Source organism: Strix aluco, chromosome Z, assembly GCF_031877795.1.
Source record: "Strix aluco isolate bStrAlu1 chromosome Z, bStrAlu1.hap1, whole genome shotgun sequence".
NCBI lineage: Eukaryota > Metazoa > Chordata > Aves > Strigiformes > Strigidae > Strix > Strix aluco.
This window is the reverse complement of record NC_133971.1, coordinates 82,077,748-82,104,168: the sequence shown is the minus strand read 5'-3', so window position 1 is coordinate 82,104,168 and position 26,421 is coordinate 82,077,748. Positions and strand designations below refer to the sequence as shown.

At 36.3% G+C, this 26,421-nt stretch overlaps 1 protein-coding gene across 7 annotated transcripts in view; it reads left to right on the top strand.

The window, feature by feature from the left end:
* Window positions 1-26,421, top strand: part of ARL15 (ARF like GTPase 15) — a 227,988-nt gene that overhangs the window by 78,100 nt on the left and 123,467 nt on the right. For all 7 annotated transcript variants that reach the window (XR_012621585.1, XM_074812239.1, XM_074812237.1 and 4 more), the window contains 3 exons: window positions 3,666-3,810; window positions 6,542-6,601; window positions 17,787-17,995. Coding sequence is in view for 6 of the 7 variants with exons in the window: in XM_074812239.1 (XP_074668340.1) it covers window positions 3,666-3,810; window positions 6,542-6,601; window positions 17,787-17,995 (414 nt within the window). In the remaining variant the exon portion in view is untranslated. The remainder of the gene's footprint in view (window positions 1-3,665; window positions 3,811-6,541; window positions 6,602-17,786; window positions 17,996-26,421) is intronic.

Below are 26,421 nucleotides of genomic sequence, written 5' to 3'. Positions count from 1 at the left end.
ATATTGCAGTTTTCTGCAGACTGCAGCACCTAATTACTCATAGTCTTCTAGATAAATAATTTTTTCCAAAACTGGCTAAATGCATCCATTTTTTCAAGATACTGTATTCATTTATTTTCAGTACTTTAAAGTCTGCTTGTTCATTAAAAAATAGTAAATTAACTCCTGACTCTCCCTGTCTGCCTTTCTTTGCCTGCTTCTTCTCCCCATGCAATGTCTATAAAGAGTTTTCAGTGTGATGTTCTTAAAAATAACGAAAACTGACACGTTGTTTGACATGTCTCTCCCTTTAAAGCCAGTAAGGTCTTACCCTGATAGGATGAAAGGACTCCAAAAAATGTTCCTTTTTTTTGCTAGCAGTGGGGCTGAAATGCATGGCCATAGCCTGCACAACATTTCAGTGACTATGCCAGGTAGCTCTGCTTGGCCCTATATTTGCAGTAGTCAAATGTTTTCTTTCTGTCCTCTCCAGCACTCCCTCCAAGTGGCCTCATTTAGGTTTGGAGTTTGTTTTATAATACTTAAAAGGCAGCCTTTTATTCGACAGTCACTCATCAAGCAAATCAGGTTTGTGAAATCAAAGAGACTTCTAGGTCCATATCTGACAAATGTTTCAAGACCAGCCAGGCTGTTATTTCAGGTTTCTCTTATGCCCTTTGGGTTGCCCAAATGGAGTGGAAAGTACGCCGGTTTTGGAAAGGACTGAGTGCTAGTTGTGAATTGAACAGCTCTCAATGTTTTTGATAGATTTGTATTTTGGATATCAGGAGATTCAGATATTAATAAACATTTCTTCCAGTTCTGTACATTTCAGACTGTACTGTAATACGTGGCAACGTCTGAAATAATGGTGTAGCTCTAGTCCATGCTTTATAAAATATTTCAGGACACATTTCCTGTCCATAATCAAAAGCAGAATATAGGATGTAATTTTATTTGCATGGTCAGTGACCTCTGAATTTTCTACTCTCCACAGATCTTGTACAGCTACTAGATGCAGCTGCCAAAGTTGTGACAATAGAGGTTTAGTCTCTATAAATGCTTAAATAGCCTTTACTTTGTTAGGGGCCAAGGAACTTTTAAGCTGCTGAGAGAACAGGAAGGCAGTGATCAGACTGTTTGTATAGTGATATTTCCAATGGAAGAGATGTTCACTGAGCTTGAGTAAGGAGGATTGCAAAACAAGTACATAAAATTTAAATGCATTATTCCAAGTATCCCCTAAAAGGTGCTGTAGAATTTCTCATGTCATCCAGTGGTAAGTGCTATACACAGCACTTTTTGAAGCTAGAATATTTAAAGTCTGTTTTTATTCAACCAAACAAAAATGTCTACTGCAGGAAATTAGCCTTGCAGAAGAACAAAGTCACAAACATAACAAAGATAGGGGAATCATATCACATAAAGTATGAGAGTGGTCTGGAGGGAGCCATTTCCCTGTCTGCTGGGGTTCTGTGTCTGCTGTATCTCAGGAATTTTCATACCTAACTGTGTTTACTGGTGAAGGATGAGTGAGTGGATGGCAGGGCTATGTATGCTGCTTTGGACATGCAATTTGACCTGGATTTTTGATCATACGTTTCATCAACACCATGTAAAGATTCTCCAGACTAAGTTAGACTTAAGGAATCTGCACTGAAGAGATACTGAACTTCACAAAACCAGACTGTGGAGCCCCTCTGTCACCCACAGAGCCTCCATATGTGTTCTACAAAGAGCAATAATTATCTTTGACAGAACTGCAGGTTATTAAGTTCTTAAGTCAGGGCCATGACAGTTGTGTCTGGTTGCATAACAACTGACACGCTGTCTGGACAGAGAGAAGCACAGACTTCATCAGCTCATCTATTCCTCTATTTTTTTTAATATGACATCAAGAAGGTGTTGGAAAGATGCTGTGTTGATGGGGACAAATTGAATTCTTTTTCAAGACTGGCTGCAAAGGGCCTGACACAGCCTCAGGAGCTCTGGCAAGCTTTGAAGAATTTTATGTGGCCTTCAGCCTGATACCCATTAAGTGGAAACTCTGTTTGAAGGAGCTTATGTTGTGCAATGGACTCAATTGGCCTTTCTCACTTAAGTACCAGAGTAGAGTATTTGCTGTAGAATCTGTGAGATAAGTATAAACTGACATCAGTGAATAAAGAGAGGCACGTTTACTCTGTTTAGCTATGGACACACATATAAGGGCAAACCTTCTTGAAAAAATATTTTTTGAATCAAATTTTAATAGAGGCAAAACTTTTATTTTTAAAATCTGTTGCCTTTGTTCAGTTTAACTACTACTGTAAATGTTTTTACTCCTAAAATACTTCCTTTCATATTTTTAAAAGGTGTTGAAGGAATTTTGTAACTTTCCCTGAACTTATCTTTTGCTTCTTTAAACCAATGCAGACTGTTTTGGCAGCATGTGTAATAACTTACCATCTATATGGAAAGAATCCAATAAAAGTTCTGCATTGTGAGCTGTCTTTTTATAATCACGTTCTCTTTGGATGACTTGCTTACAGAGCCAGACCTCACTATTTGCAACAGTGCCTTACTGACATCTGTTCAGTTTCTCGGCTCTTCTAGTAGCGCTCAGTGAGAGATCCTGGGTAGTTGTGTAGATGAAGTAGGTTAAGGTTGTAAAGACTGGATTTCTCTACCTAATGCAGTGATTGGCTTGTGATTAAGATGGAAAAAAAAGAGCTGGGACTATGTAAAGACAGAATGTGTGAGAGAGGAGTGATTGCACAAACATATTTTCCCTTCCTTGTTATAGCAGATGTATTCCTCTGATACGAAGGTGGCAGACTTGGCGGGAAAAAGGTATATATATTGGGGTGGTGGAGGTCTATCTTGGACTTTATTGGGTAACGATACCCTATACCTTAAATACAAACTTCCTAGCTTTCCCAGAATAGTACGCTTTTAGATTTTTACATAAAACTTTTCCATGTTACATATAAAGAAAGGTCTGATGAACCTTACTAAAGGCTTAAAGGACCTTTTGGATGAGCTTGGCCTACTTTGGCAATACTGTTGAAGAGACGTGAGCATAACTCCAGGCTTCGTGCGAGCAATTTTTATTCTTTATATTGTGATTAATTTATACTGTTCCAGAGAAAGTGAGGAGTCTCTCTATTTTTGACTAGAGCTATGTCCAGCAAAATTTATTTCTTTACAAGCTGTACTCTCCAACAGCTGATATTGTAAGGTAAAACACATGACAAAGCAAGCCAAGGAAAGATATCAGTGGAGCAAAGTTCTCTGATTCTTTCCTGTAACAACAGGGAGAGCCTGACCAGCAGCTGCTCATGAGCTGCTTTGATGTTCACACCAGGTATTGCATGAAATTAGCACAGGAAGCAAACTCATGCATATGTAACTGCATTATGCCACTCAGGAAATGGGTGTCACTTTCCTCAATCCAGCTCCATGAGGTTTAGGTGAAAAGCTAACAGGTATATTTATGTTTTCATATAAGGCTGTTCTAGATTTTAGTTGAGGTGGTCTCAGTCTATTATTGTGGATTTTGTCAAAGCAGTAAGTTGTAATAATAATTTTCTTCTCTCCAATGCCTTTAAATTTATAAACTTGTTTTTTTTAAAACCTTGGGGAATAAACATTTGCAAAAAAATGTAATTTCTTTTTGTTTTGTTTATTTTTCCCTACCCTGGCAGTGTTTTAGAGCACTCTGCTGCAAGGGACCGCCACCACCACGACCCGAATATGACTTGGTTTGCATAGGCCTCACTGGTTCTGGCAAGACAAGTCTTCTGTCACAGCTTTGCAGTGAAAGCCCGGAGAACATAGTGTCTACCACAGGTAGGATGCTGCCTTTATTCCATGGTGTGCTGTAAGGTTGCCCAAAGGTAACTTTTGAGTTTGAAACACCTTTAGCAAAGGTGGTAGAGAACTTCAGCTAAGTTATCTTGCTTTTGAAAGTACCTAATGGATTGCTTTGAAGTTGCCACTACTGACTCTTTCAGTGTTTGGTCATACATTGGGGAATATCCATACCATGAAAACATACAATTTGGAATGTGTTTAAAGACAAATCGTGGTGTAATGAAGTAGAACTATTGGAAACATACAGTAGCAGTAGCACAGACACACATTGAAAGGTTTCTTTCTTTTTTACTTACGTTTTTTAAGCAGTCTTGTTATATGGACAGAAAAGAGGAGGATGTGTTTTAAAATAGAATGGGACAGTGATGCTCTGAAACTTAAGTTGGGATTTATTTCATCTCATACTTGGTTGGTACTGTCTTGTGGTATATGCTAGCAACCAAAAGAATAAATGTAATGGAAATGTTTATTTCTGGTGATAATCCTTTCTTTTTAGATCAGCAAAAAGGCTTGTTTATGTAGTAAGGGCAGACTGAGATCACAGAATCAGTTTACAAAGTTTGTGGCATGGAGAAGATACATAGAAACAGACACAAAAACACAGTTAAAATGTATCTTAGGTCCAAAAAGTTTGGGTATGCATACTGATGCAGATGAAGCAGAATGCCTAATACTGAAAAGGGTATTTTGATTAAAAAAAAACAACAAAAAAAACCCCAAACAAAAAACCTCCAACAAAACAGCACCAGAAAAAACAGAAACAAACATGTGGAGTGAGGAAAAGGAATACCTGGCTGCAAAGTTCAGAAAGAGGACAGATTAGATCATAGAGATGGAAGAAATCTGGTTCTGTGGCCGCAGCGATTTACTGAGGTTGATTTGCTGAGGGAACAGATAGTGGTGTGTGAGTAACTTGTGTTTATAGTTACATGGCTTTATATTGTAGCTGTGGTTCATGGGGTTGAATTTTATGATTGTCCCTTAGCAACCCTAACTGGTCTTCAGTGTATCTTTGTTTAAATTACAAGAGCATAAAATTATTTAATACAACTGCAAGTAAACAAAGTAAAACAGGTACAAGAAAATACCAGTTTTCTTCTGCTATGAATAATTAACCCATTGCCTTCACATTGGTGTTATTGGGAATATTAAAGAGACCTGACACTTCATTACGTGGAGAAGGTGTCAATGCATAACTCAAAAAGTTAGATGGAAATTGTAGAGTAGTTCAGCCTTTTTTTTTCTTTTTCCCCCCCTCTTCTGAGTTTTATCTTTAGAGTTCACCTGTAATTAGTGCAAATTATGCTTTAACGCTTTAGACCCTGAAAGAAGTAGCAATGTAAATAGCAGTATAGATCTATCAAAGGAAATAATGGAAATATGATTAATTTAAAAATTAAATTTCTTACATGTTTATAGATAGTTGCAACAAAATACCATTATTTAGTTAGGCAACCTGAGGAATAAAAATGGACTCTGGAGAAAACTAGGCAGCATCGAGACCAAAATGATGCATATCTAGGCTATTCATCTTGTAATAAATCTACCCATATGTACCATATTTTGCTATGTCAGAAAATATTGTTGAGAATCCAGGAATACAACATGACAACTTCTCCACTCAGTTTTCAAAGGATAACCTGTATTTTTGCTTTTCTCATCAACACCACTCAGGTCCATTTAGTTTTTTCTCCTTTCTAGGAAGAGTTTAGGATTTGTTTTAAGACAACAACAGAAATATTTCATAATTATTCCCTTCAGATTTCCTAGTACTTTCCTCTACTACATTTAGCACTGACCATGACTGGAGTACTGGAATATCTTATTGGTCTGATCTGGAATAAAAAATATCTTGTTTCTGTTAAATGATAGCTATTAAACTTGGAGTGAAACACATTTTTTCAAAACTTCTTTACTCAGTTCACAGGTATGTAGTCATGTTGAAACTGCTTGTGCTAGATGGAAATAAATCTAATGCCTATCTGGACACTATGCTGAAAGGGCAGACATAATTTTTCTGATATAAAGTATTATATACACTTATACATGCGTATGTACTAAACATGCAGAATTTAGTATATAGTATGCTGATGTATTGCTGGGAGTCTTTCAGATTCCCTTTCTCTTGGCTGTCTGAATTTTCAATTAAGGGAAAACATACCACTTTTAAAAAGGTTTTTTAGTTTTAAGCGTATAACAGGCTAGTAGAGGATATTCATAGACGCTTCTAGTGTGCTTGTAATCATTTTAATACATACCACTTAGGTCTGTAAAAGGATCAATCTGTTAATAACATTTATAGACAGGATTAATACTCTAGGCATAACCAAAACCTGTAAAAATTGCAGAAGCATCACTTCATATTATGGTAGTCTAAAATCTAAACTTGAGTTACAGATGCATTAAAAAATTATTTTATAAAGGTATATTCTATACTAACTCCTTAGCAAATGGTAGATGACCTGGATGGAAGTTTTGTGCTGAATTTTATGTGTGCCAGCCATTCAGTAGTACCGTTACAAATTTCATTGCTCATACTTATTTATTCCCCCTCAACTGATATTTTTAAACATCATCTCAAAACAGAATTTCACGTGCAAAATCCTGGTTTTTGATGAAGAAAATAGTCTTTTCTGAATGTATGCAATTGATTTCAAATGGCCTTTTTAACAAATAACTTACTAATACTCTTTATTTCTATTCTTAGGTTTTAGTATAAAAGCGGTGCCATTCCAGAATGCCATCTTGAACGTAAAAGAACTTGGAGGTATAGCATTTATTAATTTGATTATAAAAACATGCAGTACCTAAGTCTCATCATACCAATCTGTTAGTTGTTTTAAATTTAAAAGTGATAAACCAATGTGGCTGGAATTTAAAACCTGTGTTTCATCACAGCAGATAAAGTTGAGAAAAATTGTACAAATGCTGACTACAAAGAACAAAAAGTAAAAAGCAGGAGCAGCAGAAGGTGAATAAATGTGGTTTATCTCCTTAATGTAATTTCTTTGATTGCAGTGGTCAAGTTATACAGAAATACAAACTGGACTGTAATTGTAGTATGGCTTATGTGGCAGCTCAATGAAATGTGTTGTCTGTGTTTATTGTACATGTAAGCTTTTACTTATGGGCACTGGCTCAGATAACTCTGTGAACATTTGGCAAAACCAGTATATTTGCTGCACCACTGAAAGTGTTGTAAAGGCAGCCAACTTCCAATTAGCTATATTCTTTGAGATCTATTCTCCTGTTGGATTTGTTGGGTTTTGGAGAGATCGTTATTTAGTGGTTGTGTTTTTTTAGTTGTCTGTATACAGGTAAGCTATCTGGCTGCCAAATTCTGACCCTGAGTCTTAAGTAATCAAGAGGTAGCTCTGTTAAAAGGAAGAAAACACTCTTCGAGTGGGAGTTCTTGTGGAGTCTAATTTCCTCTAATGTTCTTCTAATTAAAAAAACATGTAGATCTTCTTTGTATTCTAGAATTTCTGTAGATCTTATTTATTAACTATGTAAACATAGTCGAATGAATCTTGAGGAAGTTCATTAGATTTTCAGCAGGGTTGAAACCTCTCTTAAATGCTCTGGGGTAGAAGTTAACTTGGTTCTTGAAGGAAGTTTCATGAGATGAAATCAAGTCTCATGACGGTTGTCTTATCTGAAACTGTTTCAAGAAGGCTTTGAGATAATCCTCCTTAAAAGGATAGCATTTCTTCTTTACTACCATTGATCCATGGATTTAAACACACATGTTCTTGTGTGAGCATGTATCCTGTAAAAGAAGCAGAAGTTTTCTTTGATAAAGGGACCACTCCACAAGGATAGTGTTGGTTCTGCTTGAGTGTGTTAGCTGCATAATGTGCACTTAGGTCACTTTGGGGATTTTTTTTGAAGTAGGGTGAATCATTTGCAGCCCAGTTTATACTTCTTCTGCAGTTTTTGCATCAAGAACTGAGTCTGAGTATTCTATAGCAGATCCTCGTTGAAGTCTCTTCCTTAACCATTTCTTATCATACAGCTTTTATTTTATGCAGGTATGCGTGTTATGAGAAACCTTAACTCGGTGGAGTGCCTTGATGTCTCATGACAGGATGTCTTGAAGTAATCCAGAATATTTGATTTGTTTTTTTCACCCATTTATCTCTTCCCAAAGACAGAAAGATTGTCAGAATATTTTTACTCCACGTTTTTCTTTCGTTTCCCTTTAACTATGGGTGTTTACATGTCTGTACTTAGAAATGGTATCATCTGTTTTTTTCTATGAGATATTGGAGAAAAATGCCAATTCTGATAGCCTTTCAGTGCCTAGGTAAGGGAGCTAAGGCAACCTTCCAAAAGTTTGTTTTTCTTCCAAAAGTTGGTGGTCAATGTTTAATTTTCTAGTTGAGACATGTTACTGTTTTATGAAGGTAGAACTTGAACTTTCAGGAGTATGCATGGTTTCTCTCTTGCTGCTGTATGAAAATAAAGCATTTTATATATTTAATCACACCTAAATTTTATTTTGGAATTTCTACTTCTGTTGTTGAAGAGAAGCCTAAGTTTTTGTTCTTATTCTTGGTTTTTGCCTTCAGTTGTTATGGTATTGATATCTAAGTTCTCTTTACTGTAGTATGGAGGTGTTATCCAGAAAGGCATCTGTTTTTAACAATCACTGTTGTTGCATGTTATTCAAAGGGTGAAGTTCTATATAGTTCTAATTTTTGATACTCGGTTTTAAAATTGTCTTTTAGGTTTAGGTAACTGAAAGCTTCGTACGTCTTCTTACAGCAATGTATTAACAGCCAATATTTGAAAAACTTACAGCGGAAGGCATGCTGCTTAAGTTCTTCTATTCAGCAGTTAGGCAGTTATGTGAAACAGATCTTGACTATATAGTATCCTTTTGTTTTGTTAAAGCAGTATCCTTCCTTGAGGTCGAAGATGGTGCTACTTTTTATTGTGCTAGTTGCTTTCTGGATCTGCTAATGAAGCCAGATTTTATTTCTTTGTTTCTGTAGGGATTGTAAATTTTCACGCAAAGTGTAATGAAAACAGTCTCTCTTCTTTTGTCTCTTTCTGGTCTGATTAGCCTTTAGGATTAGGGACATGGAGAAAAGTTTGCTGTGCTCTTTTTGCAGAAATTTTTCTTTGAAGTACATGATACAAGAATTTTTTTTTAAAAATCCTATTTCTGATTTTTTTTAATGTGTTTGTTTCCTAAGTTAGAGTGCCTTCCTACCAGAAAATAAGGGTTTTATCTGATTTTATAAATATTTTGTTTAAAAACACTGAATTTGATCCCAAATAAGTAAGAATATATATAGCTTTCAAATCAAGGATACGCCTGCTTGAATTACTTTTAAAGGAGGTCTTGCATTATTTACTGACCAGACTGAACTGCCCGTTCTCTAAGTTTCTGTTTTGATATACCAATAATCCCTTCCTGCTCCCTGAAAAATTAAAAAAAAACCCCAACATTTTCTTTCAACAAATTTAGTCCATAAAACAATGCGTGTAATTTAGATTAATGTGGAAATGTGATGTGCCCTAGTCCATGTTCTTTCAAAATGTATTCTAACCAGGATAACTGGAAATATCTCTCTATATTATGCAACTCAGCTGAGTAATGGTAGAGAAAGAAATTATGGACTTAATGATTTCCTGTTACAGTTCAGCAACCTCTGGTGGGAACTGAGGATGAAATTGTGTACAATGAACATACAGGAGAATGGGAAAAGACTGGAAAAATAAGGCAGGTGATAACATTTGTTGTTTGAAAGGTTCTAACAGTGTTTTGCTGAAAGAAGTTTGGGATGCTAAGGTTTATTCTCAAGACAGATAATGAAGGTGCAAAGGCAATAGGAAGCTTTTTATTTGGTTCTAAGAAATTCCAGCCTGGAGACACAGTGCCTGAAACCACCATTTATTCAGTGTGTTTATTCAGTCATTTGCTGTTGTAATGCTGTCAAAACAGAATGTGAAGTCGTAGTGTCTGTTGTGATGTAGATACTTAGTCAGGCCTAAACCAAGATTTTAGGTCCATTCTGAAGGTCAACTAATAATTTACAGTTGTTTTTTTAGAATAAATTTATTTTATAATTTAGCTTGTTATCTTGTAAATGCAGCCTTAGAAACTACAGGTGAGATGCCAAGTACTGAACCTGGTCAAATTTAAAAGAATGATTCTGGATGTGCTCTTTTTCTTCTTACCAAGTTTAAAAATACTAAAAACCCAATACAGGGTTTAGTAACATTGTCTGTATTATGTACTAAAATATATTGTCATATGTTTGTGTTACGTTTTTGTAATCCACCCAAAGGCCTTTTTCACAAGCATGACAATCAACATGTTGTATAGTGATCTTTGGAACTTCATTTAAGGCAAATGTGTTAAGAGCTTAGCAAGGGTGGGGTGGTTAGTATCAGGGATGCTAAAGTCTCCATTTGGTTGAGCATGCCCAGGAAAAGAGAAATGAGAACTGTCCTCCCCACTGCTGTTCCTTCGTAAGCTTCATGACCAAAGTAGTAAATTCACATCCTTAGGCCAGCTGAATTAATTGTCTAGGTGAGAGCTTGAGAACAATTAACTTTAAATAGTATTGGTTAAACAAAGCATGCGGATTTTGCCTTAATTTGGAAGTAAAGAGCGCAGAAGAAGAGAGAGTAGGAGGGGGAGTCACACTGTCATGCAATCCAAGTTGAATGGAAAATATGAACCCCTGGAGAAGACAGCAACATTTGTCAGGTAGTATCTACCTTGTGAACAAATGAGAGAGGAGGGAGAAAATAACGTTGAGCTATTAATTAGAATTTAAAATTTAAATAGTTATGGGAAACCACTTTCCTCCTTTGCTCTGTGGAGGTAGAGGGGAGTACTGAACACCCTTCTAGCAACATAGCCTGGCAGAGCAGCTAAAATTTCATCTAGTTAGTCATCAGAAAACCGATCCCACAAGTAAATGCCAGCCTAAGTCATCTTCACAGGGACAAACTAACGCAAAGCAATAAAATCTCCGTACTGTATTTGACTAAAAGGCAGCTGACACCTCTACAAAATCTGGTTGTGGAGTACATGCAATGCCATCTGCGACATAGCTGCGTCTAACAGTTTACAGAACGTCTTAGCAGATGAAATTTTTAGATGACCCTGATGAGCTGTCCAAGCTGTGAGTTGCACAGAGACATTCAGCTTCTGAAAGCATTAAAGTTAGATCTGTTTGCTATCAATCATACTCAGCCTGCTGTTCAAATGGTGCCTAAGCCCAGGCTCTGTCACATAGTTTTTTCATTTCATAGATAAGAGAGATCATTTACACTTGCGTACGGATCTTGTTAACATGAGTCCTGAGGAAGCTCCAATAAGGATTCAGCGTAGCAATCTTTCCACTGTTCTTTGGAAATACTGTTCTTTTTCTACAATTAGCTTTTTCAGTGTGAATAGACAACCTGCTGCCTGTCCTATGCAGAACAAGTAGGAACCATGCAAGCAGTGCCTATCAAAGCTATGTACAATATGGTAATCAAACCACAAAATTTCCTAGTTACATATTTTGTGGGGCAGGGAGCTGTTTGTTCTTTTTAATGGGATGTTTCGAGGAGAGAAAAGGAGAACCTTTGCTAAAAAGCCTCTGTCTCCTGTTGGACTTGCAACTCCATTTCTTCAGGCTGAATCAAAGAGTAGAGTATAGCAACCTAGTTTAGCATCAGAAATGATACCTACATTTTATGAACTCCTCCACAAACAAACAGAAAAAAAGTTTTTATTTTTGATTCTAGACAGAAAAGGCCTTGATCCTTTCAAAGGCTAAAGCAGATTCAAACTTTAGTGAGCCAGTGAGCAGAAGGGCTAAACAGACAGAAATAGCGGCTGTGGTAGACTTGATCCTTTCTTTATATGCCTACTAGTCTTAAGTGCCGTATAAGATGCATTTTGAGCTTTATTTGAGATTACCTGCACTGTTACCAAAGATGTGACTGCAGCTCAGAGGAGGGTACATCTGAGCCTTGTTGAGTGCTGGCAGCAACCATCAGCCTGGGGAGTTGAGCTGCTGGTTCTGAGATTCTGGCTGTTATTGACTCCAGCAGAAGTGGAAGGAGGGCAGAGATGGGGTAGTGTGTAGAGAGGAAACTGGCAGGTGATTTTCTTTGCTAGCCCTAGAGGACTTACTGTGTGTTTGTGCCTTTAAAAAAAAAAAAAAAAAAAAAAAAAAAAAAAAAAAAGAAGCAGGGGTGATTTTGAGAATGGTTGTCATACATGAAGTCCAGTTTAGTGTGGTATGCCACCTGTTGCAAACTATTAAAGCTTCAGACTTCTGGCTTAAATAAATGTTAGAACATATTGCAGGGCACATATTTTCTTATCTTTCTTTTGAAATAATATGTAAGGTTTTTTAATGAACTTTTAAAATGAACTTTATGTTCCTGACAAGAACAGGAAATTTTTGTTTCAAATTTTATGTTTTATTTTAAAATGGTAGTAATATACACACACTCAAGTAGATCAAAGTGACTTTCTGCAGGCAAGTGTAAATACAGTGTTTTTAAAACTTCCAAGTGCTTGCAGCCTAAATGTTGTTCTAACAGTTTTAAATATCAGAGTAGGTGGAGATTCATAGTTGGAGATGGCACTTAAGTTAGCTAATAGGGAAAATACTGCAGGCTTGGCTTCCAGATTAATCTCACTGGGGAAGCCTGGAAGGCAGACAAGAAATGACAGAGATGATTTCCATAAACTTCAGTTTGATAAGAAAAATAAAAAGAAGCACAGTAAACTTAGGTGTATTTCTGATTTTTGTACATATTGAATATAAAGGCAGAAAATTTATTCCTCAATTTTTTTTTTCTTTTATGATGTTTGTTCAGATTATTGTTGAATTGCTGCTGTGAGTATAGCTGATCTAGCAATCTCAAAACTTTCTTTCAGGAAAAAAACTGCCAATGTTTTGCTGCCATGCCTTGTGTATGATTGCAGGAGTGCCCTGCCTGAAAGGCTAGAGAAAGCAGGCTGTGATAACAACTTCTGTATCTGTGTGTGTCTGTCAGTGTGGACAAATGGCATGTACATACAAAAACGGATATCCTAGAAAGGATTTATAACTTTATTTGTAATTAAAATAAGCTAACAGTTTAAAAACTAGCTAGTGTTAAAAAATAAATAAATGTGTATGCTGTATTTATTTAAGAGGAGTACTGGGACACCTAAGTAGAGAGTATGCCCACGATAGATAAGGAGCAGCCACATCTCTTAAAAATGTATTAAGATTTCTAAGATTTCAGGCATATTCCTGATTACCTAAGAAAATAATCTGTTTTCCTTGTGAGGAAATGATTGGGAAGTTATAAACCCTATGCAAATTTAGAAAGTTATTTCAAAATTCTTTTCATAAGATTTTCTTGGGGTGGGAAGGTAGGGTGTATTTAAAGATTCTGAAAAACAGACAAGAGATTTCTTTTTCCTTTCCCTTCCCTTCCTTCTTACTCCCCCACCCATGGGCCAGTCTTTCATGCAAAAAGATTTTGTGGTGCAATTGACACATTCCTTGTCATCTTTTCACATTTTTGCTAATTAGAAACAGTCTGTTTAATATCATTAGAGGAATTATCTTTTTAATATCACTAGAGGAATTTAATATCATTAGAGGAATTATCTATATTTTATCAACTAGAAAACCTTCAAAATAGTAGGTGTCTTTATTTCAGGTGAGTAGATGTTATATTTAAAGTGATAGAAAAGCTGGTTGCAGCCTGCATTCTTTCATGGCCCCAGGTTAACTCTTTTTGGTGGGAACAAAAAAAGTTCTTTCCTGGATATGAGACTACAACTTCTCTGAAGCTGTGATGCACTTTGAGGTGAACAAGAGTTTTCATGCACAGGCTAGACTATCTTAAAGCAAGGACTGTGTGATATTCATTGTGCTTTTGTTGGAGGCTTGCTGCAACTTTGACAAGTAACAAATTTGACACCTTTAAATTGCTTTCAGTGGATTTTTTCTGTAATACTATGTTCTGTTCTGAAAGTACTGAAAAGGAGGGAATTGAAGGTAGCCTCAAACTGCTGTGGATGAAGACATAAACAGAGGTATTCATAGCTGAAAGGAAGATTTGCAGCTCTGCAATTTGCGTAATATTTACAGGGGTGCGTAATATTTACAGGGGTGCGTAATATTTACAGGGGTGCGTAATATTTACAGGGGTGCGTAATTGTGCGAACTGTTTTGGATGTGTATTAAACTACGCATAACTCTCAAACTCTTCCCTTCAGCTTCCAATAGACATTTGAGAGGGTACTGTTGACACTGATACAAATCATAAATGGTGTTAATATGGACACACTATACCCTTGGCTGATAATCAAAAGAATTTATTTGATATTTAAAAAACTACAGATGAAAACTTACTAAAATTTTGAACAGTTAGTTGAATAAAACTGCCCTGTAGTAATGTTGACTGATTGGGGTTTATTAATTACAGCACCCTTCATTTCTCTGGAGGGAGAGGGTTTTTTTTTCTTTTAAAAAATAATTCAAGCCTATGTTTGATTGAATACTGTCTTTTCTAATAAGTAGTGTGATTGTGTTGTAGAGTGGGTTGTTGTTTTGTTTTGGTTTTTTCCCAGTTTATTTGTAAATGGGATGTTTTAGTCACATCACAGGACTCAACCCACTCCTGTGGGTTCATTACTGAGGGAAACAATTCATACGCCTAGGCATGAGTCATGGCTTTTGCTTGTATCTGATGAAAATACTACGCTGAATGTCACATTTTAGTGAACTTTCGCACAGCACGTTCCCCACGTTCCTTAGCTCTAATGTGAATTGTTGTTATGTTTTTCTGATGTTTTGGAGATTTTTACCTGAGTTATTTATTTATCTTAGTTTATATATATATATATATATATTTATTTATCTTAGTTTAGGCACAGAGTGGTTGAAGAAAGAATCATGTGCTTGCAAAGCTGTTAGAGAAACACATGATATTAGGCTGACAAACCTAATGAATGCTTGAGTGTCTTGAGTGTTATTGAAAGGACATTTTGGGTACCAGTTAAGGTACCCAAGTTAAGGTTTATCTCAGCAGTCTCTGAGAGCCAAAGGATGTTTAATGGATGCACATTACATTCTGAATTGCTGAAGAACTCAGACTTTGAATTTCCCTGTCTTAGAAACCTTTGGAATAGATGAAAAGGTTAGTTCATAGGCTAGTCTGTGCTAAACTGCCCCTTTAAAAACAACTGCTTGCTCTATAAGACTGAATTTGTCATGCTGTAAAGTGTGATGGCTGGATCACTATTCACAGGCCAGCGTTTTCTGCCCAGGATAACACCATGACATACTACCTAATGCTCTGGAGAAAGAAGATGAGAGCAGGTTATGCTCCCTAGATATGAAGAGTTAAGGCAAAAGAATCTAAGCGTATTTGTCTTGTAGAAATGGTGATTTCCAGTTGCTGATAGCTTGTTGGTGCCAAGAGTTATTTTTCAAGTGCATTTCCCAAAAAATGAGTTAAAATAACACCCCAAGGTACACACTTTCTCATTCTTTTTTCTTGACTGCTTAGTGCAAATTTTTTTATTCTTAAACATCAGGCTGTGATTTTCTCAGAATTGCAATGTAAGCAAGTTCAGAACAGGTCATTATTGTAATGGAAGATCCCAAAGGAAACACCAAGTCTTGTTGGACATTATTAGTTGGTTCTTATAACTATGCCATGATGTCTGGCCAGGGCTGGAGAGAAAAGGACTACAATGCTTTGGTGGTGTTTCTTTTGGGACAGTTGATGTGGAGATACAATGTTGAGCCGCCAAAGAACCTGGACCAAAAAGACAGGACCATAAGGTCAACAAATGAGCATACTGCTTTTCTGGCTCCAATGTCCCGTGTAGGGATCTGTGAGATGCTTTCTTCCATGTGCCTGTATACAAGGGGTCAAATGCTCTGCAGTTGACCACACAATTTTTCTCTTTAGAAATAGTAAGGTTGCAAAGATAAAACTCGGGGTCTGGCAGCGACATGTGATTGGAAAGTAGCTGGCTGAAGACAGTTGTTATGTTGCTACAAGAAAAAAAAGACTTTCAAAGAACTGATTGTGGTGTTGGCCTTTAAATTCATTGAAAATGATTCTCTACCATTTTTTAAAGTAATGTGATACTTCAGATGCCTTTAAGACTGCAGTGTGTGGCTATGTAAATAGTATCCCTCTGACAACTTGCGTACTTCATTCTGACATAGATGGTTGTTTGGAAAGACTGTGACATCTAGCAGATGCTATGAAATTCTTTACAAGTACAATTGTTAGATATTCTGGTGGTACCGAATCAGAACTAGCTTTCAGTGCAGTCCCTCTTCTGTATTTGATCTTCATAAGTTGATGATAAAATAAATGAAACACCTGTCCTATTTGTGCATTGTTACTTTCAGTCTGGTTAAATTAATAGAGAAATTAAGCAAGGTCTTTACTAAATCCCATGACCATTTACCTTTAAGTAATCAACTCTTTAGATCTCTTGCAGAAAAAAAACTGTTCAGGTATTACTTCAGTATTCTCTGTAGAAAAAAGTGTGTGTTCGCAATGTTTGTTAGCCACCTAAATTGGAGTGGTTAAGGTTCCAGTGTGGCCGGTACGGAGAAGATAGTAACTCCATGGGGCGAGATTTGAATACTTTGAGTTGGATGCCTGAAGTACATGGTGTAAATTCCTTTCTAGATATTTGTTTCTTCACCTTTGTTTAGTGACTGTCTTCTCTGTTGCACAATGTCTACATTAAGTGGATATTTTAAGTATCTTATCAATGTTATAGTAATTACGTTGCATTATATTCTCATTTTGTGCCTACATGTTGCTTGGAACTTTTGTGTAGTTTTGTTTCACTAAAAAATGGAGTTTTATTATTATCAGCACTTGGTATCTGTGTCTATATTAAAGTTCACTTCTCCCTATCTCGAAGTAAGAAAAGTGTCTGTAAAGGATACCTTCAGCACATTTCTGCAAATCACTCTCTCGCAGACATGTCATATTTTCTTCTGGAGTATTGCTGCTGCTGTTCACTTTTTAGTGTTAGTCCCCATGAGTGTCGTACTGGATTCAGACATACAAAGAATAGCCCATATCCAAATCATATTTTAGTTTGACAGCTGTCAAATACAATTTTTTTTTCCCTACCTCAATGTTACAACAAATGCTGCTCTCCAGGGGAGACAAAAGCTTTCTGTAGATAACCTTATTGCTTGACTTCTGTTGAGATGGCTGAGTGCTGCTGAACTGTGCCCTAAAAATTACTGTGGCACATAAGCCTGTACAGTCACTCATGTGTCTACTCTTGGGGTCTTCCAGAATCCTTAGTGTGGTTCACAGAGCAAAAGTAGGTGAAATGAATGCCTTTGCATGTTGTTACCATAGCTCCTCACTCACTGTTCAACTCAATATTGTATCACCATTCTCCTCATTAGGTATCTAATTAGTTTAATAGGCTTTCCTGACACCTTTTTTCGCCAGTTATGAAGTGTTTGCCTCATGATTTGGAGGTGAACTGAAAGATCTTATCATGCTCAGAAATGAGCAACTGCCATGACAGAAGCTACAGGTTATGGCAAGGAGCTGCAGGGCTAAATAAAAAAGAATGGGCAAAGATTTAGGTATTAGTACCAAGATATTTCAGTGAGAAGGTATAGAATTAGACTGTCACTGAACGCATGGTAGTTCTGCCAGTACTCATTAATGGAGCAGAAACTTTCAGGGATGACAACTGCATTGAGTCAAATTCCTTCCTTATTTAAACAGTGTTAAATTGACATTTCTGTATTTGTGTTGGGTTTATGGTTGCTTTTTTCCTTTTTATTCTTTCAGTGATAATTATTTAGGAGAAAATTTAGTCCATTGCTTTGATTGTTCCAAGTAGTAAGGGTTATTTTCAAATGCAAGTGTTAAATCTGTTTAATTATTCTTGTTTTAATTAGTTCTTATTATTGTCTTGAAAGGGGCTGACAATATCAGGAAATACTGGAGTCGTTACTACCAAGGATCCCAAGGGGTAATATTTGTATTAGACAGTGCCTCCTCTGAAGATGATCTAGAAACTGCTAGGAATGAACTGCATTCTGCTCTCCAGCACCCACAGTTATGTACTTTGCCGTTTTTAATACTGGCCAATCATCAAGACAAGCCAGCAGCTCGCTCCGTACAAGAGGTATGTTAACATGGCAGCATCTTGCCTGTTTGTATTTACTATCTGCACACCACTAACCCAGTATTACTTATTACCCTGACATCCTAGTTAAGGACTGGCCTCAGTTACTCTTCGCCGTAAGTGCACAGACCAAGAACAGTCCCAGCCCCTAAGAACTTAATCCAATGCACTCTATACAGGCTTAGTTCTGGAAAACAGACAAGTAATACTTGGATCCAAACAGTTCTCCTGCTTTCACCATGTTGTGCTTAAGGGAGAAAAGACGGTTTTAAACTACTCTTATCAAAAGCTGCTGGGACAGTGATTTTTTAACTTGGTTGTTTATTTGCTATTAGTTTTAACCCTGCATTACTTCATTCTTTGCAACTGCTTAAAGCCTTAGATTGCAGCTGTAGGTTGTCTTTTATGTAAAAGCTTTTCTTTCTGAACTGCTATGTACTGATGTGAGGGCACAGTTGCAATTTCTGTTCTGGAGTCCTTAACTTGTTCTGATTTTCTTCTTTTAAGGAGTAATGTCTTTGTCTAATTTGTAGCTATCACATAGTAAGCTATAGAATTGTTCTATTCAGTGTACCTTTTGCTCTTAAGTTTCTGAAAAATTCGTCTTACCTACATTCCTATCATCTCACATACCTTTGAGGAAATGCTGAAAGTTACTGATTTTTCATGAGAAACTCTACTTATTCTTCTGAAGTTGTAGGAAGAAGTTAAAATTTGGTTATGTCATTCTGTTCATAAATGTCATTTAAAGGACTCTTCCTATTAAAGATTGTATGTGAAATCTCCTGTTTATTCTGTGAGTCATGTTTTTTATTACAGCAGAGTGAAAACTTTTTCAGCACCTTACTGTGTTGCTGCTTTGTATTTAAACTTGTTGCTTTCTAAGATGCACTTTTGTCTAAAATATGATCTTTCTGAAGAATGCCAATCCAATTCAGTGGAAAACTTACTGCAGGATAACTGCAGTATAGTTGTATGTACTTTCTGTACTGTCTTATTGCTATTTATGCCTCATTTCTTAGCCAAAAATAAATAAAAGGTAAAAAATTAAACTTATGTGTTAAAAAGGAGTAATGTAAATGTGACTGGAGTATAGCAATGTTCTTAATAGGAGAGGAAGAGAATAATGAGAACTGCGTAAGTTACACTGTGAAATATTCTATTAGATTGTTTGTCCTTTCGTCCAACAATCCATGCTTAGGAAAAAGAAAAAAAAAAAGAAAAAGGAATTGGGATTTAGTATGTCAAGTTACATAAAAAGGTAAATTGAAATGATGCAGGGGTAGAGTATACAAGTTCTAAGTCTTGTTCATCTTAAAACAGATTTAGGAAGAAGTAATGGATGTTTAAAGGAAATGTAATATGGATTTTTATATATCCGTTTATTAATTTCTTCTAGTTTATTGTGTAATGTAAAAGCAAAGCATGTATTCCTAAACCTTCCACTTAAAAAATGTCAATATCCTGAGACACATTCATTTTATTCATCCAAATATGCCCAATGTATTTTGATTTTTACTTTTTTCATAGGTCAGTACAGATTACAGTTTCCATCAACAGAATGTACTACTTTTTTCCTCTTTAAAATTTGTTTTAAAAATAATTGAGAATTTTGATTATAAATATCATTTAAGAAATATTCCTTGTCCAGTTTCATAAGAATAGTGAATACAATGCCAGTTAGTTTACAGCAAATTAGAAATGTAACTCTCCATTTTGCAGTTGAGCCCATGTGGATAGATTTTTGGGCCTGAACTGAATTTGTTCTATATTTTGAGATAGCATTTCTTCTCTTTTGTTGACAGTACCCTCATTTTCTTCTCATTACCTGTTGCTTGATATCTCAGTAGAGGAGTAGATCTTTGTATGCTTACAATAGCATTTAAATATGTTTCTGCTGCATGGTCTTTAAAAAGAAACCTTTCAGTGTATTATCATAGTAAACAAGTCTTGATTGCTACTTTGAGTCTGCATGAAATGCTGAATGCAAGAATTTTGTTAAATGTGCACAGTTTATGCATATTTTCAGGAAAAAAACCCCCTGTATCAGAGCTCAGTGTATGTTGTTGAAATTCTCTACTTAAGACTAGTGGACAACAAAATTACAAAAAAAAAAAAGAGGAGAATGTCACAAAGTTGTTATCCTGTAGCTGAAAAAATGAAGTCCTGTGGTTTTGCTGTGTATGGAAATTGGGAGCCTTATTCGGTCAATTTTGCCGATGTTAAAATGGAAATTTGTTGCGTTCCTAAAGGCTTTGCTGTGCTGTTGTCCTCATTATTGAGATATGAAATGAAAGTAAAATGCTGAAGCATAAGACCATTCCTTATTGCAAAAAGAGCATATTTAAGGATTTAACAAAACTAATGTGTTGAGCACTCAGAATTTTATTAGGCATTTTTGCAGAACTAAGTCCATTAATTATAGGTATTTCGTTGCTTTTTTTATGTGTCAGAAGGCAGATGAATCACAGCTGAAATTTTTATGCATTCTTTTAGGCAACAAATTGCCTTTCTCTAATGAATATGAAAGGACTTTTTGTAGTATAATTACAGAAAATATCTGAGTGGTGCATAATAAAAATTGTAGAAAAATATTTATCTACAACAAAAATCCTTCACAAAACTGTACAAGTGCCAAGCAGTTCTGCAACAGATGTTAGTTATATCTATTGTTGGAAAGTGCAGTTGCTTCAGGTTTTCAGGATTTTATATTTGATATTAATGTGTTTTCTCCATGCATTACTTGAGTAGAAATGATATTGTAGAAGCTGCATGCTGTAAGTATTAAGCAATGCAATGAATAGTATAATTCAAAACTATAATGGCTATTTGTAAGAATATCCCAATAATTTGTTTAATTTATGAGATGTAATTTAACCTAATTCATTTTGTTAGGCATGTTTCGACAATATACTTCATATTATTGAAGGAATCAGGATAAATACAGGAGAAGCTAAGTTGTAACACTAATTAGTAAATATAATAATTTTTTTCTGTGTTCAGTTGCTGGTTCGTTGTTTCTTAGTTTTTTAATTTTTAAAATGAAATCAAGAAAGTAAATTTAATTCTAGTAACTATAAATTAAGATGACATTTAAAATATTGTGCTTCTTATTTCTCTTATGTCGACTTCTGTGGTGTTTATTCCACATTCCAATGTCAAAGATACTTGTAAGTTACAGTGTTGTTCCTGTGGCAGTAGCGCATTTAAGTGTTTTCAAATAGCTGCTAAGTGATTTCGACTGAGGAATGCTGAAATAAAGACTACATATATTAAGCAGACTGTAAAACTCCGACAGTTGTATTTGAGTCAATAGGTATGCCACAAGATAATCTTATTTTAGGTTACAATCACAATAATGAAGAATTAATCATATGTAAGTCAGTTCTTACTGCCCTTATGGAAACCTTCTGAATTAATAAAAATAGTTACCAGTGAAAAATCAATTTAGTTACTCAGCAGATGGGAAGATGGTGGCGGATCAATTTGGCCACTATTTCCAAAATACCGGATGCAATTCTAAAACAGTGTACCTAATGATGTATTTTTTTAATAAGTATCTTGCTGACGGAGTGTGCTTTTGGTTTTCCATCACAAAAGTGCTTCTGATTATAACAGCTGGTTTTGATTAGTCAGATTTCTGTTACAGGCTTAAAATATTACAGGAGATTTATGGTGATAAAAGCACTGTAAATTGCTTTGTAAGGGAACAGCAGCATTGCTATGATTCCCAACTTGTTGATTTTTATTTTGGAATGTATGCCTCTTTGTGTAATAATATTGGAAGCTGAATATTGCAGTGGATTCCTGTGATTTGAACCAGTATGCAAATGGAGAGTTGCTTTCCTCCCAGGTCAGAGCAATATTTAGGACTCGCAGATAGGATGCATTGGAAGTTGTCCATAGCTGCTGTATTTTAGGAATAGGCTGTGCTGAGCAAACACTTGTCTGAATCTGTTGAGGACTTCTGGAAGTCACATAGGACTGACCTAAAGAGAAACCAAATCAAACCATGAAACTTGGCCAGTTCAGTGGTGAAGCAGCTACATGTTTGGCAGCATGTTGCTTTTGGAGAGATTTTTTGGTTTTTATATTTAAGGCTGTTTTCAAGATTGCAGTTGGACTAAGTGATCACTATAGGTCCCTTCCAACGGAACTATTCTGTTCTAAGATCATATATGTGAAGACATTCTTCAAGTGTAACCTGTTGGTGGGTTTTCCTTTAGTTATCCAAAAGTGCAGGCAATTAATACATTTCTTTCATGCATATAAATTGCTGACCACCAGTATCAGGGGGAAGGAATTGAAGATATGTTCTAAATTCCTGTTTCAAAATATACTAGAGCTTTTTAGTGTAGACTTACTAGTAGACACTGAATCAAAAGTCTTCTCAGTCTGTTTTAAGATAATATTTTATCTGTTTAAGTATTGTCAGGAAAAAAAGGTGAAAAGGTTATGTAGTGCAGCGGTCACAAGTGCTTTTCTTTCTCTTGCATACAAGATCTTATTTTAAATTTGCAGTACTGATAGGTGTGTGAAACTCCAGAGCAAAGTCCTTCCTATTTTCATTTTTTCTTTGATAGAGCAAGATTAAAAATATCTTTGAAATGCAAACAGTATTTTCATAAGCAAGTGTGAAAGGTTGATCCCATGTTTACATAGATGGTGATGTATTTATTTGAGAATATTTTAAGGCATTTGGGTTTTGAATTGTGAACAGTAGTTAATTTGGTTTTCTGCTAGCAGAAAAGTGGAGGGTGAAAAGAGCCACCTTAGGGATGTGAGGGCTAATATCTGTTTCTCTGCCAATTTCTTCTCTTTTGTTTATGTCTGGAAATAATTTTGTAGATAAACAATGTCTTCTTGATGCCTTAAGTGTCTTAAAGCTAAATAAGCATTGCAGGAGAATGTCCAGGTTTGTCAGCATCTGTGGAGGCTCTTACTGGTGCCAGGGAGCTGGAGCGCTCTGAAAGCTGCACTTTCTGGGTCTGCTGATGCTTTATGGTCTGAGTTGGCTGCATATGACAGGCTTAATTCCAGGATGTAATTACTTCTTTTTTTTTTTTTTGGCATCTTCTTACTATTTTGCTATAGTAAATGCCTTCTGTAGTTTCTGCTAGTTAGGGGAAAATGTTTTCTTTTTGGAAATCCTTTTGACGTACCAGTTAGATGTCATTACTAACAATCTGAAAAACAGCATTGAACAGTGATACATGAGGAGGTTTAGCTTCAGAGAGTATGCAGTGTCTCAGCTAACAGTTTTGAGCAGATACTGTCTCCAGCAGCAGGTACTACAAAAACTTAGCACGAAACTGAGATTGAAAATCAAAGTGCTCTCTGCAGTCTGTCCCATCCTCACCCTGGTCAAGCCTCTCACATTAGTTCACCTGTCTGAATTCTTAAAGACCAGCTCTTTCAAATATGTGTACTTTCTGACAGGGACGTCCATAGCAAAGTTAAACTGGGGGCAGATTTTTGGTTCCTCAGGAAACTGTTTCTGAAATGATTTATTTTCAGATTACTGCATCAAATAGCCAAAATGTGGATTCCTACCCTGTTTTGAGGTCATAGTGACCTTAATGACCTTAATATTTGCAATCCCCTCACTGCAAATACTTCTTTTCGTCCAAGGTGTATCCCCTGATATTTGAAGATTGTTTTGGAGCTGGACTCTGCTATTCTGAGTATTGGCTGCTTCATTCACAACTGTGGCCTTTGTGGGAATAGAGGAGTTATTTGTCAGACTTCAGTTATGAACACATTTGCAGGAGAAGAAGATATTATTAAACTGAAGTTTAGGAAATATTAGTTTTACTATGCTTAGAACAACGCAGAAATAACTCCTATTTACATGTCTCATAGGAACTCCCATTCTGGTTAAAGAATTTCTTCAGACCTGTTACAAAGATAATGTAGATATAAAAATATCCTAAAATAAAATAATGTAACTAAAATACAATATAAAAAGATAGTTTAAATAAAAATAATCTGTGAATACATCCACATCCTAGCTAGATGTAAACAGCAAAGCAATTTCATACAGTTGCAAGACTGTGTTCAATGTAAATATTGAGTAGGTAGGTTTGTTTTAATCATTGCATAGTTAGAATGATTATACTAATAACAGGTTGGGTATTAAATAGTTATTACTGCAAAATGCAAGTGACTGTATGAAGAAATTAAAATGAGAAACTGAAAATGTTGGGTGAAGCTGGATTTATCTGTTCTCTTTAAGTCACTGGCATGGGAGGAAATAATGCAAAGAAGGAATTAAGATGATCTGAAAAGGAACTTTAAAGTTGTTTTAAGGATTTCTAATATCTAGAATGGCTCTACTTTTTGTGAAAATCCCTTTATAAAAATGTGACATGAAGAATCCAACCAGTAAGCATACTTTTTCTTTACATGGATTTCTGTTTCAATTATGTTTTACAATAAACAAAGCCATGGCAGATAAAATCCCCAATATATTTTCATTAGATTGAAAGATGAATTGGAACTGTTGATAATCTTTAGGCGAGTAATACAGCTTACAAATAACTGTGCTGTACCAATGTATGTGGCCCATTTAACAAAGAAAAGTGTATCTCTGAATAGTAAATTCCTAGCCCTGCTCTTGACAAAGAAGTAAATCTGCAAGAAACTGGATTGAAGGAGTTGAATTGGAATGACCCTCCTGAAGATACAGAAATGCTTGATCACACCTGCAAATGTGCTGTACTGGGTCTGGCTGAGCCGGAATTAGTTTTCCCCTATAGCAGCCCTCATGGTGCTGTGTTTTATGCTGGGAGCTGGCAGGGTGTTGATAGCACACTGGTGTTGTGGCTACTGCTGAGTAGTGCTTCCACAGCACCAAGGCTCTTCCCGACATTTCCCCCCCACAGTGGGACGGGGTGGGCAAGATCTTGGGAGGGGACACAACCAGGACAGCTGACCCGAACTGACCAAAGGGATATTCCAGACCATATGACATCTGCTCAGTATAAAGCTGGGAGAAAGGAGGAAGGGGGTGGGGTCACCCTTGGTCCTCCAAGGCAACCACTACGCGTATTGGAGCCCTGCTTCCTGAGAAGGCCCGACATCGCCTGTTCATGGGAAGTAGAGAATAAATCTGTTTTCTTTTTTTTTTGCTTCCGCGCACGGACCTTTGCTTCGCTTTGCTTATATTAAAACTGCTTTTGTTTTACCCACAAGGGTTGGCTATCTTATATTCTTTCCCCTCTTTGCCCTGTTGTGAAAAAAGGGGAAGGGGGGGGAAGTGATAGAGCGACTTGGTGGGTACCTGGCATTTAGCCAAGGTCAAACCACCAGATGTGCACATATTGCACAATGTACGGGGAACTGAAGAATGGGACAAGAGTAGCTAAGACACAGAAGTGGAAGTACTGTTCAGCATACACCAGCTTCACAACATCAGACTGTCCTTAGAGAAGTAAATCTCTTGAATGCCCCTTGCGGCTAATGGTGTCAGTACCATTGGGTCTGTGAGAAAGCTTCATGTTTTGAAGTAGATTTTGGATTGCTGTATATAGTTTCAGCATCAGTAACTTGATTTTTAAAGCACTTTTTGTGTCTGTAAATGGTTGTTTTATATGTATTTAGATAGTTTTACTTGAAGTGTTTCTTTTATCAACAGTACTGGTTGGCATGCTGGCCTCTTTGCCTATCCCATCCTTCAACGTGTGACAGTCCAACTGTTGGAGTGACCATGTGATGAACTCGTTTGGGCGTAAAAATTATTTAACTACTCCCCTCCTTCCTCCTGGTCTTATTTTCAGACAGCTCACAAGACTGTTGGATAAGCAAGTATACAGGCACAAATGAGATGGGAAGAAGGTGAGAGTGGAAGTGGTACTAGTGCAGAGAAATGGTGGTGTGAAACTCTAAAATCCAGTGAGACTTGGACCTTTCTCCTTGCCACCTTTCTCACTCACCTTTTTTTGTTTATCTCACTATAGTGAACCTCAGTAGAGGAAGGTTATGCAGGAAGTTCTGGGAAATATTTTTTTTCCTATTACTTAACAACTAAGGTTCTGGAGTAGGTGTGCAAGTACTTTTACTGGGGTTGGGAGAGACATATGAAAGAAGCATTTGTTTTCACTATGTGCTTTGAAAAGTAAACGTCCTTATTGTCTCCCTAGCCGAGGAAGAATAAAGCAATTGTTGTTCAAAGAGAAGGAGTTGGTTGTGCCTACAGAACTAAACATAGTGACTGTGAAGGTAGAGCATAGTCTGTATAAATAAAAAACAAAGTGATTAGAGAAGCTTTCAAATGCTTTCAGATACAAAAATATTTATTCATCTTTTAGTAAATGCTTTTCATGAATATTTGTATTCTTAGGAATGCTTATATTCTTAGAATGCTCAAAGACCGCTGGAGCTGCAAAGAGTGCAGCTTTTTAGAGTTCTTTCTGAAACCTTTTTTG